Raw genomic sequence first — 23,769 nt, 5'->3', positions numbered from 1 at the left:
TTATTTCTTGCATTATCAGCTTTGTTTACAAAAGTTTCTAAAATTGAAATAGCGTGAATGAATAAATCTGGTTTTTGTGACAAAAAGCTCTTTATTATCAAATCGTCGCAATAATCTAACCATATTATTTGATTGCAGTTTTATTTAGACATATTTATGGGTAAATAAATATGCTTGTGCATATTACCCTTATATTACCTTTGCTCTCATATTTATTTACTGTGCTTTGGGCAATTGAAATATGTATATTTTAAATGATCCAATTTTATTGGATAACATATTATACTTACTTGCATACACACTACTTTCTTGTTTATTTTAAATTTTTTACTGAGAAATATAGAAAATATACCTAGAATTTTATCAAAGGAAATATTTACTGCAATTGTATGATTGTTACATAATCTGTATAATCATGGTATTTATAAAACATTTGTTTAACCTTGAATCTTGAAACAGATTTACCTGTGTTAAAAGGTAAATAAATATTTGAAAAATTCTTGGAATTCCAAGAAAATCTAATTAATTTTTATTAAAAACATTCAAATTTTTTGTGTATAAGAAGGGCATTATTTTGTCAAAAACTAGAACGACTTGGATTGAAGCGTTTTTACACCAAAATATCTGACAAATTAGTTATTAATAAATAAATTGATATGATCGAAAAAAAAACGGCGTCAAAGACGGCTGGGAAATGACAATCCACGATAATTTTGGCGAGGTCAAGCCCTAGACGTCATTACTTCGCCCGTTCTCTTTTTTACCTTTTAATGGCGTTTACAGCAGCCAGTTGGCCTTAAGAAGGTTGTAATTTATTTTTATATTGATTAAAAACGATTTTTAAATGGTGTGGTTTAAAATCCGAGAAAAAATAGTTTTTTGGAAGTAGATTTGTGTATCTGGAAACAGTTCTATCGTTTTTTAATCTCTCTATAATAATTAGTGTTTATTTTATGTCAATTTTTAGTAAATTACGCCTAGAGATTGACCTCGGCAAAATTATTATCGATTGTAATTTCTCAGCCGTCTTTGACGCCGTTTTTTTTCGATCGTACCGATCATACGGTATTTAAATTGCTTTTTTTTTCTCTAAATATTAATTTCTTTCAGCCATTTACAATTGGAAGAGCGACGTCAGGTTCGGCCTGCCTCTGGAGATCGGAGATACGGTCCAAATTTTAGAAGAATGCCAGGGCTGGTACAGAGGTTTCGCGACTAAAAATAGAGCTCACAAGGGCATATTCCCACAGAGCTATATCTTTCTGAAAGTAAGTACCGACTTCTAGAAGTCTCTTAAATTATATTTTCGGTCTTACTGTAAATATTATAGTCTAAGAGCTAGCAACGTTTTCGAGAAAGTATTTTAAGACGTCTGGCTCTTTAATATATCTTTTACTATGCTCTCTGGAACAGCATGCGGCCCGTCTGGCTGCCGATACCCGTTGCGTTCACTACTGCGCATCGGAAGAAGATCCTATATTTTTTATTAATTTAGTCCTATAAATTCTAGTATTGAATATAAATCGAACATATCTCCATATCCGTAGTTCAAATCTCACGCCGACCAAGACTTTTTATATATTTTTTGCTTATAGCATAGAATAACTAACTGAAAGAAATGAAAACTCCTATGTTAAAGCCTGGAAACACGCGCTCGACGCGATCCAAGCGGGCTACTGGCAGAACTAAAAATTCGCGCCATATTTTTAAATGGACCTTTACTGCCAGTTCATAAGTTTTTTACTTATATTTGGTAATTTCAATCTAGATTATGAACTTATTTGTAACAAAACATTTTACAAAATAAAAATAATGTATTTTGATACAAATAAATTAATAATTAGGTTGAAATTATCCCTGAAATTAGAATAAAACACGAAAAATTTGTAACTTGATTATTTTATTATAACATTGTTAATAAAATTACATATAACACATTCAACACTATACAAGTATATATAAAAGTTATCAGAATTTATACAATCAGTTATAAGTAATTATAAAAAAGGTTATAAATTATAAATAAATAATTCATTATATAAAAGACATATAGTTACCGTGAATATAATTTGGTATAACTTTAATCTCAACTTTAATGACCTATTCAAATAGAAACATCTTACAATTCACATTATATAATACACAAAGCCAAGGGACAAAATTGTTATTAAATCTATTCTCGATGACTCGAAGCATTTTTTTTTCAAATAAAACAGGACATATAGGGCTTATAAATAATACAAGGGTATAGAAAATATATAAATAAGTAAATACAAATATATTTTCAACCTAATGATTAATGATTATACTCGTTTAAATAAATAAATGATCTTTTTAAAATTACTTGTTTGTCTTTGCAAATTTGTATATTTAATATTTATCTAAAAGCGTACACTTACATAAATTACTGCACAACCTTTAAAATTAAGCTTTTAATATGTTATACAAATTCTTGATTCGATATAAATACACTTAAATAAAACTTTAAAATTAATGATCTTCCAAATTTCTGAGACAGCCATTTTGTTGAAAGAATTTGTTTTGATTATGAGAAATTTCATAAAAATTATCACAGGGATTAATTAATCTTATATATTAAACTACTTGGCTTTTAAATTTCACAATCCTATCGTCCAAAATACTCTAAATTCGCAAAAATCCGTAAAATATTCCCATAAAAACAAATCACAATTCACTTCCACTTCACAGAAACTGACAGACATTGCCAAATATGGAATGACGTTTATTTTTCAATTTATTTTACTGATCTAACTGATCCGGGTCACTTAGAAATTAAATTTTTATTAAATTATTTAATTATAATTGTTTCTGGCGAAAGCAACTTCATATCAATGTTTATTCATAGGGTAACAAAGCACATCGCTGTTAAATTATCAACATTTTGTATAAATATTTATATTTTTCAACTACTCCAACTACCCCAATTACTCCACAGAGAATCAAACGAATTGTTAATTAAACTATACTCTGTGGATGACTTGATAAAATCATGATGAAATTAAAGTCCCTAGATGAATATCTAGGGACTTTAGATGAAATTTCTACGCAGCGCCATCTATCCCTCTACTGGCAGAAACTCCGCCGTGTTTCCAAAATTCAAATGGCAGTTTCATCCGCCTGCTTATAGCGTGATCTTATTGCATTGGTTTCACTCTTTTTAGTTGGATTGGTTTAGTTATTTGGCGGGTTGGTTAGCGTGGGTATTTGGAGGGTATTAATTCATTGATTAATTGGTTATTTGGTGGGGTTGGTTGATTTTTACCAATTTATATTTGTTTTTTATATTTTTTATCAGTGTCGAGGTTAGTTGCGTTGGTTAAGTTGGTTATTTGGTGGGGTGGATAGCGTTGGTTAGTCCTTATAAAACTTCTATATTTCATAAAGCCGTCAAATGCGTCGCATCAACGACGTCATACCTATTAACGGCATTTTAGTAAGCTACCGTTTAACGGCAGTTTAAGTACAGCCTTATTTAAAAACATGCTTCCTAACTATAGAAACATTAAATAGTGAGGTTTTTAAAGTTATTTAAGACATAGCTAATTTAGTAAACTTTGTTTTTTAATTCTAGCAATGTAAAGTTGACAATGAAGGTCTGTTTGAGAGTGTAGTACCCGTCGAAGATCCAGTGGTCAGAGAAGTGACCTTGGTCCTGAGAGAATGGGGGCGTATGTGGAAAAACATATTTGTGGTAAGTTGGACAATCCTAGCAGAAATTTCTTAAAGTTAGAAAAAGTCTAATGTAACTCTAATATATTATAGGAACATCGATAAAAGATGGCGTGCATGTCATTAAAATATTTCACGAATGCACGTAGCAATGTTGCCACAGCTACTTTTTCTACTTTTTTAATTGGTAATTTTGTCACCAATTTTTTACTTGAATTTTAGACACAATACATATACAAATATTTTTTCTATCTACATTATTACATGGTGTACGATTATTACACAAACTAATTCTAATTAAATGAATTTATTGGCAAGTTTTCTGAATGAAAGCTGAAAAATGTAAAGTTTTATTTTTTATTGATTTATCCTTTTCTTTGTTAAATTATTTAAATTATTAATTATTTTAGTGATTTGTTATTATTATTTATTTGAATATTTAATTATTATTTCTCAAACTAAGTTGACGAGGTTGAGATTACATTGTTTACGATTATTACACAAATAAATTCTAGTTAAATGAATTTATTGGCAAGTTTTCTGAATGAAAGCTGAAAAATGTAAAGTTTTAAACTTTTATTGATTTATCCGTAATTTTTTGTTAAATTGTTTAAATTATTAATTATTCTAGCGATTTATTATTATTATTTATTGAAATATTTAATTATTATTTCTGAAACTGGTTTAAGAATTGTTGTTGTTTTAGGAGAGAAATCACTACAAATTCGACACAGTAGGCAAGGTTATGAGGGATCTGTTGGAGTGGAGGAGACAGCTGGTTTCTGGGACTCTTACTCACGACCAAACCAGGGAGTTGAAAATGAAAATTATACAGAAAATCGACTGGGGAAACAGGTAAGTTTGTTAAGAAAACAATATTTTTCCGGTTTTGTAATACAAACTGGCTAAATTACCGCGGCGGCATAGACGGTTTTACATATTTATTAACGTGAATACCGCCTAGGTCAATTTTTTTAAATACGGCGGTTGTTACTAAATATATGGAGAATACCGCCGTTCGACGGTATACATTTTTCAAGGACAAATCTACCGCCTTTATTATATCAAATTTTATTGTTTTTCTCAACGCAACTTCCGCGATTAGGTACTGAACGTTATCAAAATAAAACTACAATTTATTGCATATATTGACCTCGCCAAAATTATCATTGATTATCATTCCCCAGCTGTCTTTGACGTCGTTTTTTTTCGATCATACGGTTGTAAGAATTATTTGAACAATCATGATGTTGAAAATAAAAATTCTCACTTATTTGAAGTCAGTTCATTTTTAACAATACTGCTTTTCTTTTTTTAAAAAAGGCCTTTAAAAATGGTCATGTGGTATCAGTAGTTTATTGTTTCACACTGTATATAGCTATCGCCCGGAAATAGCTGACTAATATTTGAAACAACCAAGTTTTTGTTTTTATCACTTAGAGAAATTTTAGTGATAATAACTTTGATAATATAATCCAGGATTATATATTTAAATTTTCTTTGCAGCTTATTTTATATTAGAACTATTGTGTGTGATATGCAAATTGTATATTTAACTAATAGTATTGTTGTGCTCTTATCGTTTTTTGATATCACTATCAATATTATCGAATTTGTGCAGTTTATTTTTATATTAAATCTTATGCCAATAATCACAATCAAGTATACCTATAGAATGTTCAGCCATGGTTCAACGTCACGTCGAACTCCCTCGAACTCCCACTTGCCAACCAGATGAAAGAGATTGGCGATGTCATTACGGCATTTCGTAAATCACTGATAAAAAAGATTTAAAGAGATCATGAGAAATTGCTGGGAATTATTTTCAAGTTTGTAGAACGGCCGCTAGAGGGCGCAACTGCTACGGAAATTAAGTGAATGGAATTTTTACGAAGTTTTGCCTAGATAAGTTGTACTATAAATTAGTAGTGGGAACTATCGAATGAATACTATCGAAACATTCGATAGTTGCAATTCATTCGAATAATTCAATAGTTAGTAAAAAAACATTCGTTGAAAACTATTCGAATAAAAATTATCGAATAGATCCGTCATCTGCCTTGAAATATTGTATTCTAGTAATTCGGCAGCAAAAACCATTCATTTATAAAATTCATTCATTTATGAAATTCATTTATTCGTCAGGATCGATTATAATAAAATATTAACTGAATTTTAGTTGTCGCCCGGCGACGTAGGTTTCTTTCCGAGAAACCCGACAACGGTCGGTGGCAATGCTATGAAAGAAGCCGGCATCTTTGATTTTTTGCGGAGTCAGATATAGATAAGGACACATTATTTTTTTTATTGAGGTGCTAGTATTTACACAGAAAAAACATTATGAAGGGCGCTGTTGCCATATTTTGGTATTAGTTGATATTAGCAAAGAATATTATTGTTTGGCTTTAGTTAGTTAGGGATAGTATGTCTATATATATTCTGCATTTTTTTTATTAATATTCTGTTGTTACACTGCAATAATACTTGTTATTTTGGATGTAGGAAAATTATTTTTAATGTTTTTAAGCAAAGACAGGGGTGCAACTTTGTTCATGTTTCAAAGCGATAGCAAAGTAATTTGTAGCTTGATGCACTATGTTCAGTAGCAACATCGATTTGTAGCGATATTCTGATTTCTCGCTTTGTGGCGAGGCGACAGTCTAGACACGTGTGCAAGAGTGTGATAGTGATACCATATTTCGCAGCATTTGAGCGACACTAGTTTTGCAATGAACATAGTATCGATCTGGTTTCGACATCGCTTCTAAACGATCGGTTGCTAACTTGAACAAAGTCGCACCCCTGGTTTAATAAATAATAATAACAGTAATAATTTGTTATACCTATTAACAACAAAATTTAAAATCATTTAATATAAATATTTTTTTTAAGTAGTAGCAAAATATAAACAACAAATTAGATGTCAAAATTATTTATATTAGATCCTATTTAAAAATAATATAGTCTCTAAATTTTTTGTGTTTGGCAACGTTTGTTTATTAAATAATAATAATTACAGAACTAATTTGTTATATTAACAACAAATTTTAAAATCATGAAATATAAACATTTATTAATTTTCTAAGCATGCAGTGTAATGGAAGGAAAATATAAATAAAAAATTAGAAATCAAAATTATTTATATTAGGTGCTTTATATTACTATTTAAAAATTATATTTACTTTTACTGGCATTTACTTTAAAAAATAAATGAAATATTTCTTCGCAAAAAACTACATGTAAGAGAATTAGCATAAACAAAATACAAACATCGTTAACTTTTTTTTTTTAAATTGGCACGTGTAAAACTTTCATTTTAATTTTCTCACCCCATAGTTTGAGTTCGATAACCATTTACTTAACCACATTACTTAAATATGATTATTAAGTTCAACTAATTCATATTATTAAAACATCTAAAATACAAATATGTATTTTTAAAATTAATTGTAAGTTCATCTCATCTCTCTTAAAAATTTCTACTTCTCAAAATTTCCCATTAAAAAATAGACCATATACCATATAAAATTAAATAATTGAAAGATCGGACTACGGAAAACCACAAAAATTTTCGGAAAAATTTTGACCACCTGCACATGCACACAATCGTCAATAAATAAAATTAAAAAATAACTACTATTTTAGTATTTTAACTATTTTAATAAACGCAAAAATAGCACAGTATTTATACGGCGAAGTTATAAAAATTTGGAAGAACTAATAATGCACTGACGCATACAAAAATCAAACGAATACTAAATTTCATTTATCAAAAGCATTCGATAGTCGTGGCTCAACGATAACCATTTAGTCGCACGGCGAGGTTGTCACATATGCTTTAGTATACAAATGAATGAATGATTTTATTCGAATAAAACCATTCGATAGTTGAAATCATTCATTCATTAACCATTCGATAGTCTAATTCATTCGATAGTTCCCATCGCTACTATAAATAATAACTTCACAATCTTCAGAAAATTTTGGATCTTTTTTGTCAGAACCATTTTTGCCTATCTGCTAAAATAAAGTGGTGGGGGAAAAGGTTAGATCTGTTATTATTTAAACATTAATAACCCCGGACTGGATGATCGGAATCCAACAAACGGGGGCCCGTTTAAAAGAGCGTTTCTTGCTCTATATTATTGCACATAAACAATAAAAATAAGCTTCTGAACGTAGACGCTAGGGGGCGCTATCTTATAACTTAACAAACATTACGTTTTTTTCAAAAAAATCAAATGCGATAGTATATGTAATTTTAGCTGATACTAAAGAGTAATAAAAGCTTAAAAAGTCATCAGCCAAAACCGCATCTTGGTATCTTTTTTCAAACCAAAGTTATTAGCAAAATTATAATGAATACAAAAAAAACAAGCCCTTAATTATTTTATTTTTCTAATACGGTATCACTAGCCCTCTAGATTATGACCATTCTAATAAAAAATAAGATAAAAAAGATTATTTTATTCAAAAAATCGACAATGTACCAGAATACCATAATACTAGGTGTATTAATATCTAATAATTAAGATATCAATGACAGTGAACAAGAAACGACGCGACGCCTCAGTGAATTCATGGTAGGCTTCTATGCCTACTATGACGTAGTTTTTACACGATAAAGGGACTATTTAAAATGATGATATAATACCGTATGATCGAAAAAAAACGGCGTCCAGTTGGCTTGGAAATGACGATCGATGAAATTTCCCATATAATTTTACATATAAAATGACAGCGATCTTTATTTCATAGCCATCGCTGACACCGTTTTTATTCGATCATACGGTATAAAAAAGTATTGATTTTTTTATTTTATTTTACTATCTTAGATCGTATTTTTTAACAAGGCTAATTAATGCATAGCTTCTGTTGTGTTGATTTTTAATCAATTATTTTTGCAAATACAACAACTTGTATTTTGGTTCTAGTTAGCGATGACGTAGATTAAAAAGCAATTAGCATTTTATTAAAAAATAACGTTAAAGTTGTACAGTGTGTGCCAAAAGTTTTATTATTGAGTTATTAAAATTAAAATTAATTCCGCATAAATGATTAATAAAGAAAATACAAGGAAAATACTTTAACAAATGTCATGTCAACTGTTGTAAGGGAAATTTATAAAAATGCCCCATATATTACAGTTTTGTCTTTTGCCATCACTCTGTATATATCCAGTAACTTAGACTACACTTATATTATGAATAGTTTCGAAGTTGGCTCTATTAATAAAATCCTCAAAAATTTGATAAAAAATATTTTTTTTGGAAATACGTTTGTGTGTCTCGAAACGTTCTGTCCTTTTTTAATCTTTCTATAATTAGTGTGTTAATTTTTGACTTTACGTTAATGTTTTTTTGTTAATTTTTGATAATTAAAAAAAATGATATAAAATCCTATTTTTTTTTTAATTTCCTAAGAAGCAAATATCCAAGCGCATAATCGTATTATTGTTTTTTTAAACATAGACAGGAATTGAAACTGATTCAAATTAATGTTTTTTAAGCGTTATAGTAGTAGAGAATGCGTAAAATACCGAGGATTATGAATGAAAAGAACATATGAGCGGCACATGCCACAAAGTTCCACATCTGTTTTTAATGAATCTAGACTCGGCTTTGTAAATATTGCATTTTTTCTTTTCCACGCTTATCGAGAAGTTGTACAGACGCAACACAGATTCTCAGTTCTTGTTGCGTGTAATATCCGTCCTAAATATTTCATCAAATATACAGGGTGTCTCAGTATTCCTGTTTTAACGAAATATACCTCAGCTGCATACTAAGCAAGTAGTATTTTAAATAATTAAATTTTTTTTAAAATACAAATAGTCCAGGAGGCAGTGTTTTTTTAACTTATTTTCCCAATGGCTGTATACAGGGTGGCGCACCTCATTCGCCTGGGTCCTCGGTTGACTATACGAAAAAGGAAAGATGTAAAAACAAGATATTTTATGGGTATACGTGGGGACACAATGCGCACCATTTAAAATAATTTTGAAATATACAGGGTGTTTCAAAACTAATATCCATGCCGAAGTTATATTTAACGCTTATTCTCGAACACCCGGTATTTTATTTCATTTTTGGATTCTTCTCCCCAAAAAAAGACATATTATAAGGGTTAAGTATGGTTAAAATCTTTGGTTTTTGAGATATTTAAAGATATTTAAATATGCATACTACAATGGAACAGATTATTAACACCCTGTACATTACTTTTTAGAATTAATTCTTGTGCTGAGTTTAAAGGTGGGGAAATAAACTTTACTGAACAATGTTATTGCTTCCTTAACTTCATACAGGGATACCAAAAATTGCTGATCTATTTTAAGGATTTATTTTATATAAAAAGTTCGTTATTTCAAATGCAACACCCTGTATTTTTTTAAATAAATCGACGAAGATTCAAATGCTCTTTTAAACTATATTAGGGTTTCCTATACCTATCTAGCTCAGATTTTGAATAAAAAGCGATTTTTCAATAAAATCGCAATCAAGATGGCTGGTGTCGCCATGGCAATTTTCCAGTGACATTTTTTAGTAACTATTTTCAAAATCGACATTAGTTTATGGACATTATCATTTTGATTTATAACAGTTTACTTAAATTTACCTACAATAGTTTAATAAGTAAGTATTCTTTATTCTATCAAGAAAAATAAAGCAATATCTGCTAGCGGAAGGGGTTACTAGTGATTTTATTTTTGAAGAAAAATTGCTTGCTGGACAGAAGGGTTTATGCTCAAAGACATCCAAATAGGAATCTTCCTGATAAGCGTTCCTTTGAAAAACTACTTGTCCTATTTCGCAGAGCAGGTAGTGTGGTTTATTAAAAAACCTATTAGGCAGAAACCTGTCGTTGGAAGTGAAGAAAATGAATTTGCCGTAATTGGCTCTTTTATAAAAAATCCATCGTAAAATAAATCACAGAACTACTTCTTCGTTTTTCTTGATAGAATAATAAATACATATTTAATAAATATTATTTATTAAACTACACACACCGGAAAAGTCTAGGGATATTACAATTTTATCCAGCCATCGTCAGTAATTTTATTATTTGCATTTCTGATATAATAAAATTAAAATAAACAAATAGTTTACAGGACGTATTGGAAATAAAAATGCGAAATTTACCGAATTTTTCAAATTTACCTTGATTTTTATTGAACTCAAAAAAATACACACATTTTTTTTAAATTCTAAACTGTGAATTAAAAAAAAAGGTAAAACCATTTTTACTTAATAAAGGGTATGGCCTCCTCTACTGTTCATTACAGCCCTACATCGTCTCTCCATGATCCTGATCAGGTTGTCGATCTCTTCTTGAGGTACAGCCTGCCACGCTGCATTCACGGCCCGAACCAGATCCCTACGAGTTTCACGAGGCATACCCATTCTCAAAATTCTTCTTTGGACCGCGTCCCATACGTGCTCCATGGTGTTGAGGTCAGGAGATTGTGCCGGCCAGGGTACGATGTTTAATTGATGAGCATTGATAAACTCACTTACCACTCTGGCTGTATGAGGCCGTGCATTGTCATGCATGAGAATGAAATTTCTCCCAAAATCATTGGCATATGGTAACACGACAGGCTCAAGAATTAAAACACAATATGTGATTCCTGTTAGAAACCTTTCAAGAAAAACGAGATCGGTTTTTCGGCCTAACTGGACTCCTCCCCAGACCATAACTGTTCCACCTTGATAAGGGTGCACTTCCTGAACATGATCCAACCGAATAAGATTTCCCGGTTCTCTCCATACCCTAAGCCTTCTCGAATCCGGATGAATTCCAAAGCGTGACTCATCCGTGAAGAGAACATTGGCCCATTGTTCATTCGACCACTGAACATGATCCTGAGCTCACAAATATCGTACCTCTCGATTTCCTCTCGTTAAGGGTTGAGCTCTCCAGGGGCGTCTGCTTCTTAAGTTGACCTCTTTTAATCTATTGCGAACAGTGTCAGGACTAACGGTTACATTATGTGTTTCCTGGAGAATTAAACTAAGCTCTGGTGCTGTAAGAGTCGGTCGGCATCGAGCATTTAATTGTAAAAAATGATCTTGCTGAGGGGTAGTAATGCGATGTCGCCCTGTGTGCCTTTCAGCAACATCACCACTTTCACGGTAGCGTGCACTTAATCGCGATATTACACTTTACGTTGTATTTAATGCTCTAGCTACGTCGATTTGGCGCATTCCAGCTTCTAGCAGACCCATGGCCCTTAGCATTTCGTCTCTGTTAAGATGTCTACGCTCCATAATGTCGTTTAATACTAAATAGAGTTATTTGAATGAATTCTGGCCAGTTATCATAAAAACATAGCCAGTACAGGTTAAATTCGAACAATCGATGCTAGGTGCTTTTTATACATTTGACAAAAAATGCACAAACATTTCTGCAAATATCCCAAATTTAGAAATAACTAGTGTGACTACTTCGTTTCAATCGAAGTAGAAAGAATCGGCCTACAAATATGTGGTTGTTTATTCAAAACATTTATTTTTAACTTTAATAAAATGATATCCCTAGATTTTTCCGGTGTGTGTTATTATAGGTAAATTAAATAAAAGTAAACTGGTATAAATTTAAGTAAATGGTAAAGTCCATAAACTAATTTAAATTTTGAAAATAGCTACTAACTGTCATTAGAAATTTGCCATGACGACACTAGTCTTCTTGGTTGTCATTTTATTGAAAAATTGCTTTTTATTCAAAATCTCAGCTAGATAGGTATAGGAAACCCTAATATAGTTTGAAAGAGTATTTGAATCTGCTGCGATTTATTTTAAAATATACAGAGTGTTGTATTTGAAATAACGAATTTTTTATGTAAAATAAATATTAAAATAGACCAGCAATTAGGTATATGTGTTATATCTTTTACAATAATTGTTTTTCGATTTATTAAAAGTATTTAAACATTTGAACAGTAAGTGTAACTTTTTATTTGATGAATAGATAGGGTATATTTGATATAGGAATAATTTTTATAGCATTATAAGAAAAATTTTTATAACTTTTACTATATAAATCTGATCAAGTTGATTTAAATCTTTGCACCTTGCTGCTTGGTGATACAGGGTGATACGAAGTTGCGTCAGTTAGTAACATGTAAATCATGTTCGATAAGTTAATTAAAAACGATAATAGGTTATTTTAATAAAATCGTAATTTTTAAGTAAGCATTTACCAATAATTTATTTGCTTATTCAAGTTCCTATAATTATAGTATACCCTTGAAACAGTATGCTAACCTACAGGTAATTACCGATTAATTTCATTTTCATAACAAATATATCCTTAACCTATACTTATTTACGACAAATCCATTAGACATTTTTTTTCTAATGTTTTTGTTATTCAAAAATAATAAATCGAAATTATTGTCAAATCTTTATTCCTATATTATATCGCAAAATACCACTTAATGTAAATCAGTTGATCTAAATTTATCCTAGAAATAAAATGTTTATTTAAAATAAGCAGTCTTAAAACTAAAATATAAAAAAATAATTATAGAGAGTACGTTTTTACCAGAAAAACAGTATACTTTCTATAGGAATGAATGGATATGTACTTATTCTCATTTGATTTTTTATAAAAGCTATACTATACTATATAAAAATTTAATTCTAGTGGAATATTATAAAATATAAAATTACGATTACAATGATCAGTATCTTAAGAATTATTTGTCTTTATAAATATTATTGTAAAATAAAAGCGCTTAAAGATATGTATTACTAAAAAATATAGTAAAATTTATCATATTATCAATTACATAATTATACTTATAACACTAAAATTCTGTAAAATATTTTCATTTAAAAAAAATCACAGAAAGAATATTTTTTTTTAGTTTTTTTTTCTAGTATATTTTTTGAGATCCTAAACTTGATATAAATTGTCCAAAACTACAGAAGAATAAAGGAGATTTAAGTAAATATTAAAAAAATGCCATAAAATTTTGGTTTAAGCTAAAAAAAATTAAGTTTCGGTCTCCTTTCCGTATTTCTCTATTTCTGGATAAATCGGGCTCATCTCCAGTGTGCTTGGTGCCGATGGTAGATTACTATTACTCCCGAAGTTCATTCTGCGCACGAATTCATCCAGGATTTCTCCAAAGACCAGTAGGTTCATGTTTTGGCCCAAGAGATGGAGCAACAGGAAATCTCCAACCTATAAATAAGAACAAAACATTAGTTATATATGTTTCAGAAATATTCCCTAAATATTTCTGGAAAAAAATTGGAAATATTTAGATTTCATTATTTTTAGAGTTTTCTTATAGTTTATTTTGTATTTTTGTTTTTGTTGAATTTTGAAAAAGCACATCCACTAGCCCTGGTCACTTTATTTCCGTGGTCTGTACTTAGTGTACTTTAATGCATACGACAGAGATAAATATACTTATACGACCAGTTGACAGGCAGAGAGACAAAATAAAAAGCGGCATACAGTGTTGCCGGTTCGTACGAGAAATTAATAAATAAATTAAGACAATATATCTAAGCTATTCAGTAATGCTCATTTCTGTTCGACAGTTCTTTAAGAATCTACTACAGCTGTTGTAAAATCAGTAACTAATTGTAAAAAATAAAGTTCCAACCCTAGATTAGCAACATTTTTCGTAAACACCTACTTATGCGGTTTGAAATTTTGATGCAAAATCCGAGAATACCGCATAGAGGAAATGTATATAACCTAACTTTTATCTCTTTTTAATACATTTGATTTATCATAAGCTATCTACATCACTGTCTTTTACGTTAAAATTCAGACCACGCAGTTTCTATCACCAGATCGGTATAAGTTTGAGAAACCATAATGAAAATGATGTCTGTCTTTTTTAAGCCATATTTAAAAAATTATCCTTACTTGAGTTTTTCTAATAATGGTGTCCACTGCATTAGGAGCTCCAAATCTGAACCTTCTCTTCAGAATCGTTTCTCTAGTGCTAGGTAGTAAAATGACAGCTGCTGAATACACTATAGCCAGTCCGGAGAGGATGGCTAGGATGATGAACCAGAACCACAAAAAGATGTAGATTTTTTCGTTGAGGATGTTCAGAGCTAGAACACAGAGGGCGTCGTGTTTTTGGATTGAACCTGATGGACCAAACTATAAAGATAAGAGAAATGTTATTGTTCATCTAGTCTGGATGTAAAGGAGATAATGCATAGTATAATTCTTCTGGTGTAACTTTTCTTAATATGGTTTAACAATACTATGATATGTAAAAGAAATCAATGTTGGTATTATTTTAATTAAAAATTAGTTGGTATGAATCACAGATTTTATCGAGTGCGTCTCAAAAGTGGCTCACCCCTATAACTTTTTTATTTTTTCAGATAAAATAACAAGATTTGGTATGTTAGTATGTGACATAAATTAGGATTGATTGACGTATTTAATTGTTTTATGTCACTTCCTGTTTTACCGGAAATAACTACAACTTTTCATTTTTAAATGGCACCCTCGGTTTTTTACATAAAAAATGACACTCAGAATATAATGGCATATCATATGTCAACTTTTGACATTTTTGCTTTAAAAAAATCGTATTTTAAATTTCTATCTATAGGTCGTGTTAAAAACACTAATTTTTAATCAAAGAGCCTTGGAAAATAGATTTGATCTTCTAATGTTTTTCGTGTCTTGTCCTGGCCGGTTAAAAGGTGTCCAAGTCGTATTTTTAATCACATCTTAGTTTTTTCAAACGGAACAAGGGTGGTTCATTAGCATATTTGGAAAAAGCATTTTTTTACGAATAATTTGGTACCAAGCACTTGAAATTTTAAGTCAAATTGTCGTTATGAACCGCATGTTACAATTTCAAATAAACCATATGCGAAAATGTCAAAAGTTGACATATGATATGTCAGAATAGAATATTCAGACTGTTAGTTTCTATCGAATAAAGTAAAAAATACCGAGGGTATCATTTAAAAATCAAAAGTTTTCATTTCCGGTGAAACAGGAAGTGATAAAAAACAATTGAATGTGCCAATCAATCCTAATTTATGTCCTATACTAACATACCAAATCTCGTTTTTTTATCTGAAAAAATAAAAAAGTTATAGGAGTGAGCCACTTTTGAGACGCACCCGGTATTGTCCTCTTATCTCTAGATTGCATTCTCTACTCAGGAGACCGCCAAGCAACGCTAAAGACACTCGGTTCCACCGAGGTCAATTCTCATAGCGTTATCATATGTACAGGGTGATTCAAACTTCCCGCCCTTGCCTTATAACAGGAAAAGGAAAACTGCAAATACAAATTTCGAAGACAGGATTTGAATGGCAGTGTGTAAGGTATATTTTTTCGCATTTAAACATTTTTCAACTTTCTTCAAAATGGTGGAAATGACGTCAAAAAAATATTTTATTCACAAAGTCATTCATTAAAAAAGTTTTTTTTCTATCTTTATTTGTTAATTATATGTTATTTTCAATTTTTTGATTTTATTGCATTATGTCGTTTTTTATTTTAAACAATAACTTCGCATTTATTGTTAATAATGTTAATTTACCAAAAAAAGATACTAATGACAAAATATTATTTGGTTTAATTATCACGGGGTGAGTTGAGATTTATTTAAAAATTTTAAATTTGGAGTCCCATAGCTTGTAACCAAATAAAGATAGAGAAAAACTTTTTTAATGAAAGTTGTTTAAAAAAATATATTCTTTCAGAATATAAAAAAAATGATGACTTTGTGAAAAAAAAATTTGACGTCATTTCCACCATTTTGAAAATTCTTTTTTTGGCCCCTTTTTTCTGCTTCTTGTATTTTGTTTATTTTGAAAAAAGTTAAAAAATGTTTAAATACGAAAATATATACCTTACACACTGCCATTCAAATCCTGTCTTCGAAATTTGTATTTGCAGTTTTCCTTTTCCTGTTATAAGCCAAGGGCGGGAAGTTTGAATCACCCTGTACATAGAGATCATAGCGTTATCATACAGTGGTGGCCAAAAGTATGGAAACTTTTTTAATTTGTCATTTATGCTGAGAAATTAAAATATGAAATAAAACGACTTATATAATCGTGACCTACAAATAATTTCCTACAAAACCTAATACATTTAAATAAAAAATTACAGCTATCAAAAAATATATAAAAAATTATGAATATTTTCTTGGTCAAAAGTATGGAAACTTAAGAAGAATGTTTATTAAAATTCAAGATAATATAAAAATTACTAATATTTAGTGGAATATCCCTTTGAATTAATTACTTCTCTACATCTTCGTGGCATCGAATCGATCAATCTCGTACAATCTTTACTGGAAATGGTCGCCAATTCAGTTTTTAGCACTTCCCATAATTCATTTTTATTTGAAATAGAATGGCTTCGAATTTTGCTATCCAAATGGTCCCATAAATTTTCTATGGGGTTAAGATCCCGAGACTGTGAGGCCCAATCCATTAGTGGAACATTATGTTCATTTAACCAATTTTGAACAAACCGAGATTTGTGCTTGGGATCATTGTCTTGCTGGAACAACCATCTGAGTGGCATTTCTTCATCAGCATGAGGCAGCATATTATTCTCCAATATGTCTTTGTACAAAAAACGGTCCATTATTCCATCAATTTTAACAAGAGGACCAACACCTGAGCGAGAAAAACACCACCATACCATTATACTCCCACCCCCATGTTTTACTGTGGGCATGTGGTACTTATGGCTGTACCGTGTACCTTTTGGTCTTCGGACATAACGTCTCCCGTCACTACCAAACAGTTGAAACTTGCTTTCGTCGCTAAACAGTACAGTATTCCATTTCTGATAAGACCAGGTGAGATGATCTTGAGCAAATTTAAAGCGGGCCATCCTATTTTTTCTTTCATATTAGTGGTTTCTTCACCGCAACTCTTCCAAAAAGTCCCATGTCATCCAACTTTCTTCTCACCGTGCGTGCAGACACCGATATTCCCCTTTCACCCATTTCTCGAGAAATGTCTGTGGATGTTTTTCTTGGATCTCCCATTGATATTCTCTTCATTACTTTCATTGTCCTGTTGCACAACTTTCTTGGTCTTCCTGACTTAAAAGCTGTTGAAACGTTCCCTGGTTTATTAAATTTACGAATTATTTTCGAAACGGTGCCTTTTAAAACGTTTAAATTTTTACTTATTTGAATTTGTTTATAACCGCTCTTGTATAATTCAACTATTTTATTTTTTAAATCCGTAGAGAAATATTTAGACTTGGGCATGATGTTTATATTTATCTGAAGCAAATCGTACCGTTTATCAGCTTAAACTAAATAATTTTAATGTATTTATTTATGGTTTCCATACTTTTGGCCACAAGAAATCTATTGTTCTCCTACAAAAACTGCTAAACAGATTTTTTTCGCTGTGTAATTTTTGGAATACTTTTATTTGCTGATAAGCTGTTCATTTATATTCCTGAGAGTTTAAGCATAGCAATATTTTCTGTGATATTTTAAAAAGTAAAAAGTTTCTATACTTTTGGCCACCACTGTATATGATGTCAAATGTCGAAGAGAGGAAATGTTACATGAGAAGAACCATAGCAGTGGAATTGGATGAATAAAATGAGGCTTCAAGTTGCAAAACCCCCCTTATCCATTTAAAAAAAATTGTCTAATGTCATATATTAATAGTGGGACCCCGAAATCTACACAAACATAGTCCCAAACTGCAGCAAAAGTCGAATATTCTTATATAAAATTCACTACAAATTTTGTTACTGCAAAACCAAACCAAAAACAAAATATAGCACTTATATTTGCTTTTTATTGCAATTCTGATCCGAATTATTTTTGTGTTTTTTCTCTTTAAAAATTAAATATTAATTTCTAGAAAAACGTGATACAAAACAATGATTCCACTCAATGGACATGTGAGACATGTAAAATAACGCCTCACACAGTTTTTGCATATTATCTCGAAACAACAGCCAATTTCGAGCGAACAACCGTTGGTTATGTTTGAAAGATAAACAATGCTTTAAACGTCAGTTGTCAACCAATCGGTACGACAACTGACGTTTAATGCATTGTTTATCTGTCAAACATAACCAACGGTTGTTCGGTCGAAACTGGCTAACGTTTTTGGGATAAGACGGGTTTTGCAATTTGACGCCTCAAATATATTATTTTAACAATTATTCATTAGGCTTATAAGATAATATGTAAGTAAAAAGTACCTTGTGGAATGTGCATTTGGTTACTCTGGGAAATACAGCCACCATGGGATCGGTACGATTCTCTTGGTTCATGTTGGAGAATCGTACTACGTCAGTACCGTAGCTCATGAAAGCGCCACCTAGGAACTTGTCAGTCAAAACTATGTTTACAATCTGAAAAAAAAGTATATCTAATTAGCGGTATGATTTGATACTCTGTAGTCTGTACAGTATTTTTTTAAACTAGGACATTTATTTAAAAAAAAACAGATTATCTACATACACAAAATGCTAATGTTTTTCTGTGTCGTCTCTACTGAAGTAACGACTTGCTCTAGAAAGTTGCTTTTTTTACTAAAAGATAGCTAACTGGTTCTTATAAAAACTGCCATCGCCGGATTTTTTGTTTTTCATTTAATTAAAAAAAAGTATTTTTTTTTCCTGATGTCGATGTCGTGGCGGATGCGCCAGGCTTCAACTAGTAGGGTTATAAAGAAACACCATTTAATATTACCTTCATAGTAATATTTTTAGTATTCTTTAAAAATATCAAAAACTGTATCAAATTTTCTACAGTAAGTTAGACATAGTGTTGTTAAAAATAAGTATTTATAGTGAGTTATATTAGTGAGTCCTTTAAAACTCAACAGTTAATTTTTCTTGTCTACTATTTTAAATATATCCCATAAAACAAAAGCTTAAAATTAGATTTCTCTACGACATTTAATTCATTTGTCATATTTCATCTTATTTTTAATCTAATCCCTAGCTTTTTTAATTTCTTAGTTAAAATATGACGTAATATAAATTTTGAAATGAGTAAGAATGCAAATATAAACTGTTTTTTTCTTAAAATTATTTAAATATACTTTGCAACAAAAAAAGGATTATGTACTTAACAATAGATAAAAAATATGTTATGATTTTACCACATTTACTGTCTCTCTGTCCTAGTTACAAATAAAATACCATTTATTTTGATTATTTCTAAAACGGTATGGAAATTTGTAAAAGTATAAATGGGATTAACCATTTTAGAACAAGCAATATTTTTTATGAAGAATGCATTTTTCTCAAAATGTTAATAATAAAAAAGTTTTTCGTCTTGTAAAGACAATCCGGGGACATACTGTATATTGTTTCTGTACATTGTTTCTGGCTCATTGTTTTTGGTTTGTTAATCTAAGATTTCTGGTAATAATTTTGTTATTGTCATTTGATTTTGAGTATATAATTATTTATTATTGGCGGACATCGTTCAGTATCAAAATTAAAAATATATTGTGCTGCCAAAGAAAATTAAAAAAATAAAAAACTGCTACTCAAACCATCAAACCCTAGCACCCTAGATCATATACCATCGTGGACACTTGATCTGCGTGGTCTGTATTTTAATGCATGCGACAGAGATACATATAAATGACCGGTTGACAAACAGAGAGACAAAATAAAAAGTGGCACACAGTATTGCCGGTTTTTACGCGTGTAGTAAAATATGCGTAGAAAAAATAAACTATTTAAAAAAAAACTTTTATGTATACTACTGAAATAAAGATAATATATTTAAGCTAAATATAATCTATTACAACTCTAGTAAAATGAGTAACTAATTGTGAAAAATAAAGTTCCAACTCTAGACACAAATTAACTACAACAGATGCGAAAGAACACCGAATTACGCGTTCAGGTTTCTGTGACCTTCAGAAAGAGTGTTCATAGACAATCCGTATCAATGTATAGTTTGGGTTATTATTTGTTTGGGTGAAAATAATCTGCACCAATATGTTATCGAGGCATACAAAAAGGTCCACAGACTTCGAGACATACGAAAAATCAAGTCCATTTAGCGTGTGTCACAATTTTCACACCTTAAAAAATTAGTTTTTTATAGCTATAGCAACTGCAGCGACTATGAAAAAAGCTGTGTGGTTTTCATAGAAAATAAGGGCACCTGTAATTCACTTGAGAATGTTATAAATCGCTAAAAGAGGTTTCAAATCTCTTGGATTTCTATTAATATTAAATAAATTTTATTAAAAATTGAACTAAAATTGTTAGTATCATTAAAAACAATTCAAATTCAAAAATTGTATCAGTCAAATTCCCTCATTTAAGGTGAATATTAAAGTAAATATAAATACAGCTCATTCTAAGCTCTACTTATCTTTAAGAAAAATTTAAATCGTTGTTGCAATTGGGCCTTAATGCCATTTCGAATGAACAATAGTATTAATAATGTACATTATAATAATAATAAATTTTATATCATGGTGTGTATTAAAACTACTAAAACACTTTTAAATTGGTATTATATTAACAACTTTTGTTTCTTAATCCAAAAAAAAAGTTACCAATTTTCTCAATCAAAATATTTGTGGTTCTGAAAAGGACCTTCGTTTTCCCATGTTCGTCAAGGTAGGTAATGGGTAAACGGTAAAAACAGGATAATGAAATTTAAAAAATTACAAAATTGTTCAAAAGTGCCTCCCTCTTGCATTAAACAATAACCCAAATGATCATAAAATCCCTCCTCACATTGGATAACATATCAGGGGTGACAGTGTCAAAGGCATTAAATATTTTCTGCCTTAACTGCTCCAAGTTTTGAATTTCTTCATGGCCGTAAATTTTAGATTGTATGTACCCCCATAAAAGAAATCATTCACCGAGAAGTCAGGTGAAATTAAACGTCAGTCTAAACAAAACTGTCATTTTTGAAAACTTGTCAAAATTTGGACACACGCTAAATGGACTTGATTTTCCTATGTCTCGAAGTCTGTGGACTTTTCTGTATAATCTCACAGTAATTTAATAGATTGCTCGTCATATTATATCAGCTCGTAGGAGATTAGGAAAAAAAGATATTTATAGTATAAAAAATTAATTTATTTAACAAAATTTAATTAAAGATGTGACAAAATAGTTACATTTCTATTGGTTCTATCGGACTTTTTTCGACTATATAAATCTTTATTTTTTGTAAACTTTAATGCATAAAATATTTTCAATCTAATAAATAATTTAATGATGTAATTAAGAGGAAATTTCTCACATGGGTGGTCAAATTCTATAGTTTTCATTATATCAAACAGCCTCTGAATGTTTTCTTCAGTGCAAAACTCATCAAAATTTAATATAAATAATTTTTCCAGTCTGTAAATAAAATGAACAAATTTTTCCACTTTCATGATCAAAGGCTTTTAAATGGGTAAATAATTTCGAGTTATCCAGAGATTCGGATTCTTTTGCAAATTTTAGACAAATATCACATTGATGTATTTGAAGACCCTTTTTAATGATGTAGTCAAACATAATTAAAGGCATTTTGAGTTGAAAAAATTTCTCAGAGGCTGTTTGATATAATGAAAACTATAAAATTTGACCACCCATGTGAGAAATTTCCTCTTATTTATATCATTAAATGATTTATTAGACTGAAAATATTTGATGTATTAAAGTTAAAGTTTACAAATAAAGATTTATATAGTCGAAAAAAGTCCGATAGAACCAATAGAAAGGTAACTATTTTGTCACATTTTTAATTAAATTTTGTTAAATAAATTATTTTTTTATGCTATAAATATCTTTTTTTTCCTTATAAATAAACACATTTGCATCCCATTTTAAATATTATTATACAAATTACCAAAACTTAGAAATAACAGTTCAAAAGTTCAACAAAAATCCTACACGCGTTTTTAAAAAGAAACATATAACCACGCACTATGTCATTCCAGCAAGCGAATACGACACAGCATAGGTTTCCGGACTAAACGACTGGTGTATTTACACCACTCAATAGGCGTGTCGGGTTTGCCGAGCGGTTTCCGATGCAGTCGCTTTCTTTCGCATCTGTTATAGGTAATTTGTGCCCTAGATGCAACATATTTCGTAAACGCCTACTTGTGCGGTTTGAAATTTTGATGCAAAATCCGGCAATACCGCATAGGAGAAATGTATCAACCCAACTTTTATCTCTTTTTAATACATTTGATTTTCCATTAAGCTGTCTACATCACTGTCTTACACGTTAAAATCCAGACCACGCAGTTTCGATGCCCAGATCGGTATACCTACGTGGATAAGTAAAAAAACTAAAAAAAAACAGACTGATCAAGTCAGAATTTTACAAGAGACTTACCACATTGATAAAATTGAGAGCTTCGCACAGAAAGTACCCGAATGCGTAGGTGTTGTGCTGGTGCATCGTTTCGATGAGGTACTGTACCAATCTGTTCTGTCTTTGTTCCCTTTCGGCTTTCTCACCAACCAGGGCACCTCTCAGTCCTCCGGAAATCATTCTTATTTTTCCTTCTTCCCAGTTTTTCCACAGCCAGTGAGGAACGTAGAAAACCACACCCTAAAATGGATCATATTATAGCAAAATACACTATTTAAGCTTATTATATCAGAAAAGAGTTTTATCTGTTGTAATTTCTGCGAATTGCGCTACATTGTTTCTGCGGCTTGTATTTCAAAACTAAGTATGTTATTATTGTAATCAAATATATTATAAGACTATATTGCTAGTACCGCATTTACACAATGAGTGGAAAGTGAAGCCAAAGAAAAGAAATACGAATATCAATCTTGCATAAGTCTATCCTTTTCGTTCAAAAGGATTTTCGTGCACACGCGCCAAATAAAACGATCTGATTCATCTACTTCATGGCTGAACGCTGTCACCTGCCCGCGCACTATTTTAAACTCTATTATTTTTTATTGGTAATGGCAGTATTTTAACCTGTTATTTTAGATATTCATCATATCTATCCGTTTCTTGTTTTTGTTTAAATATGTCAGAGGTTAAATTTAAATTTATAAGTAAAGGCGCGAATAGTCAGATGCTAAATTGATTTACGTGGTAAATAAAAACTTAGACAACTACTTCTATTGGTTAGT

General features: G+C 30.4%; 2 protein-coding genes across 4 annotated transcripts in view; one reads left to right on the top strand and one right to left on the bottom strand.

Annotated features, from left to right (window-relative positions):
* Positions 1-23,769, top strand: part of LOC115877735 (dedicator of cytokinesis protein 3) — a 92,968-nt gene that overhangs the window by 2,198 nt on the left and 67,001 nt on the right. For all 3 annotated transcript variants that reach the window (XR_004049396.1, XM_030894025.1, XM_030894023.1), the window contains exons 2-4: positions 1,111-1,268; positions 3,593-3,712; positions 4,397-4,545. Coding sequence is in view for 2 of the 3 variants with exons in the window: in XM_030894025.1 (XP_030749885.1) it covers positions 1,111-1,268; positions 3,593-3,712; positions 4,397-4,545 (427 nt within the window). In the remaining variant the exon portion in view is untranslated. The remainder of the gene's footprint in view (positions 1-1,110; positions 1,269-3,592; positions 3,713-4,396; positions 4,546-23,769) is intronic.
* LOC115877736 (innexin inx3) overlaps positions 13,456-23,769 on the bottom strand; it is a 29,372-nt gene continuing 19,058 nt past the window's right edge. Inside the window, exons 4-7 of the mRNA XM_030894028.1 lie at positions 23,009-23,227; positions 18,889-19,041; positions 14,581-14,823; positions 13,456-13,881 (exon numbers count right to left, since the gene is read on the bottom strand). Coding sequence (XP_030749888.1) covers positions 13,690-13,881; positions 14,581-14,823; positions 18,889-19,041; positions 23,009-23,227 — 807 coding nt within the window. The 3' untranslated portion in view covers positions 13,456-13,689. The remainder of the gene's footprint in view (positions 13,882-14,580; positions 14,824-18,888; positions 19,042-23,008; positions 23,228-23,769) is intronic.

The sequence above is a fragment of the Sitophilus oryzae genome, unplaced genomic scaffold (assembly GCF_002938485.1).
Source record: "Sitophilus oryzae breed Bouriz unplaced genomic scaffold, Soryzae_2.0 scaffold_1498_pilon_pilon, whole genome shotgun sequence".
NCBI lineage: Eukaryota > Metazoa > Arthropoda > Insecta > Coleoptera > Curculionidae > Sitophilus > Sitophilus oryzae.
Note: the sequence above shows the minus strand (reverse complement) of the source record. Positions and strands in the feature narration are given on the sequence as shown.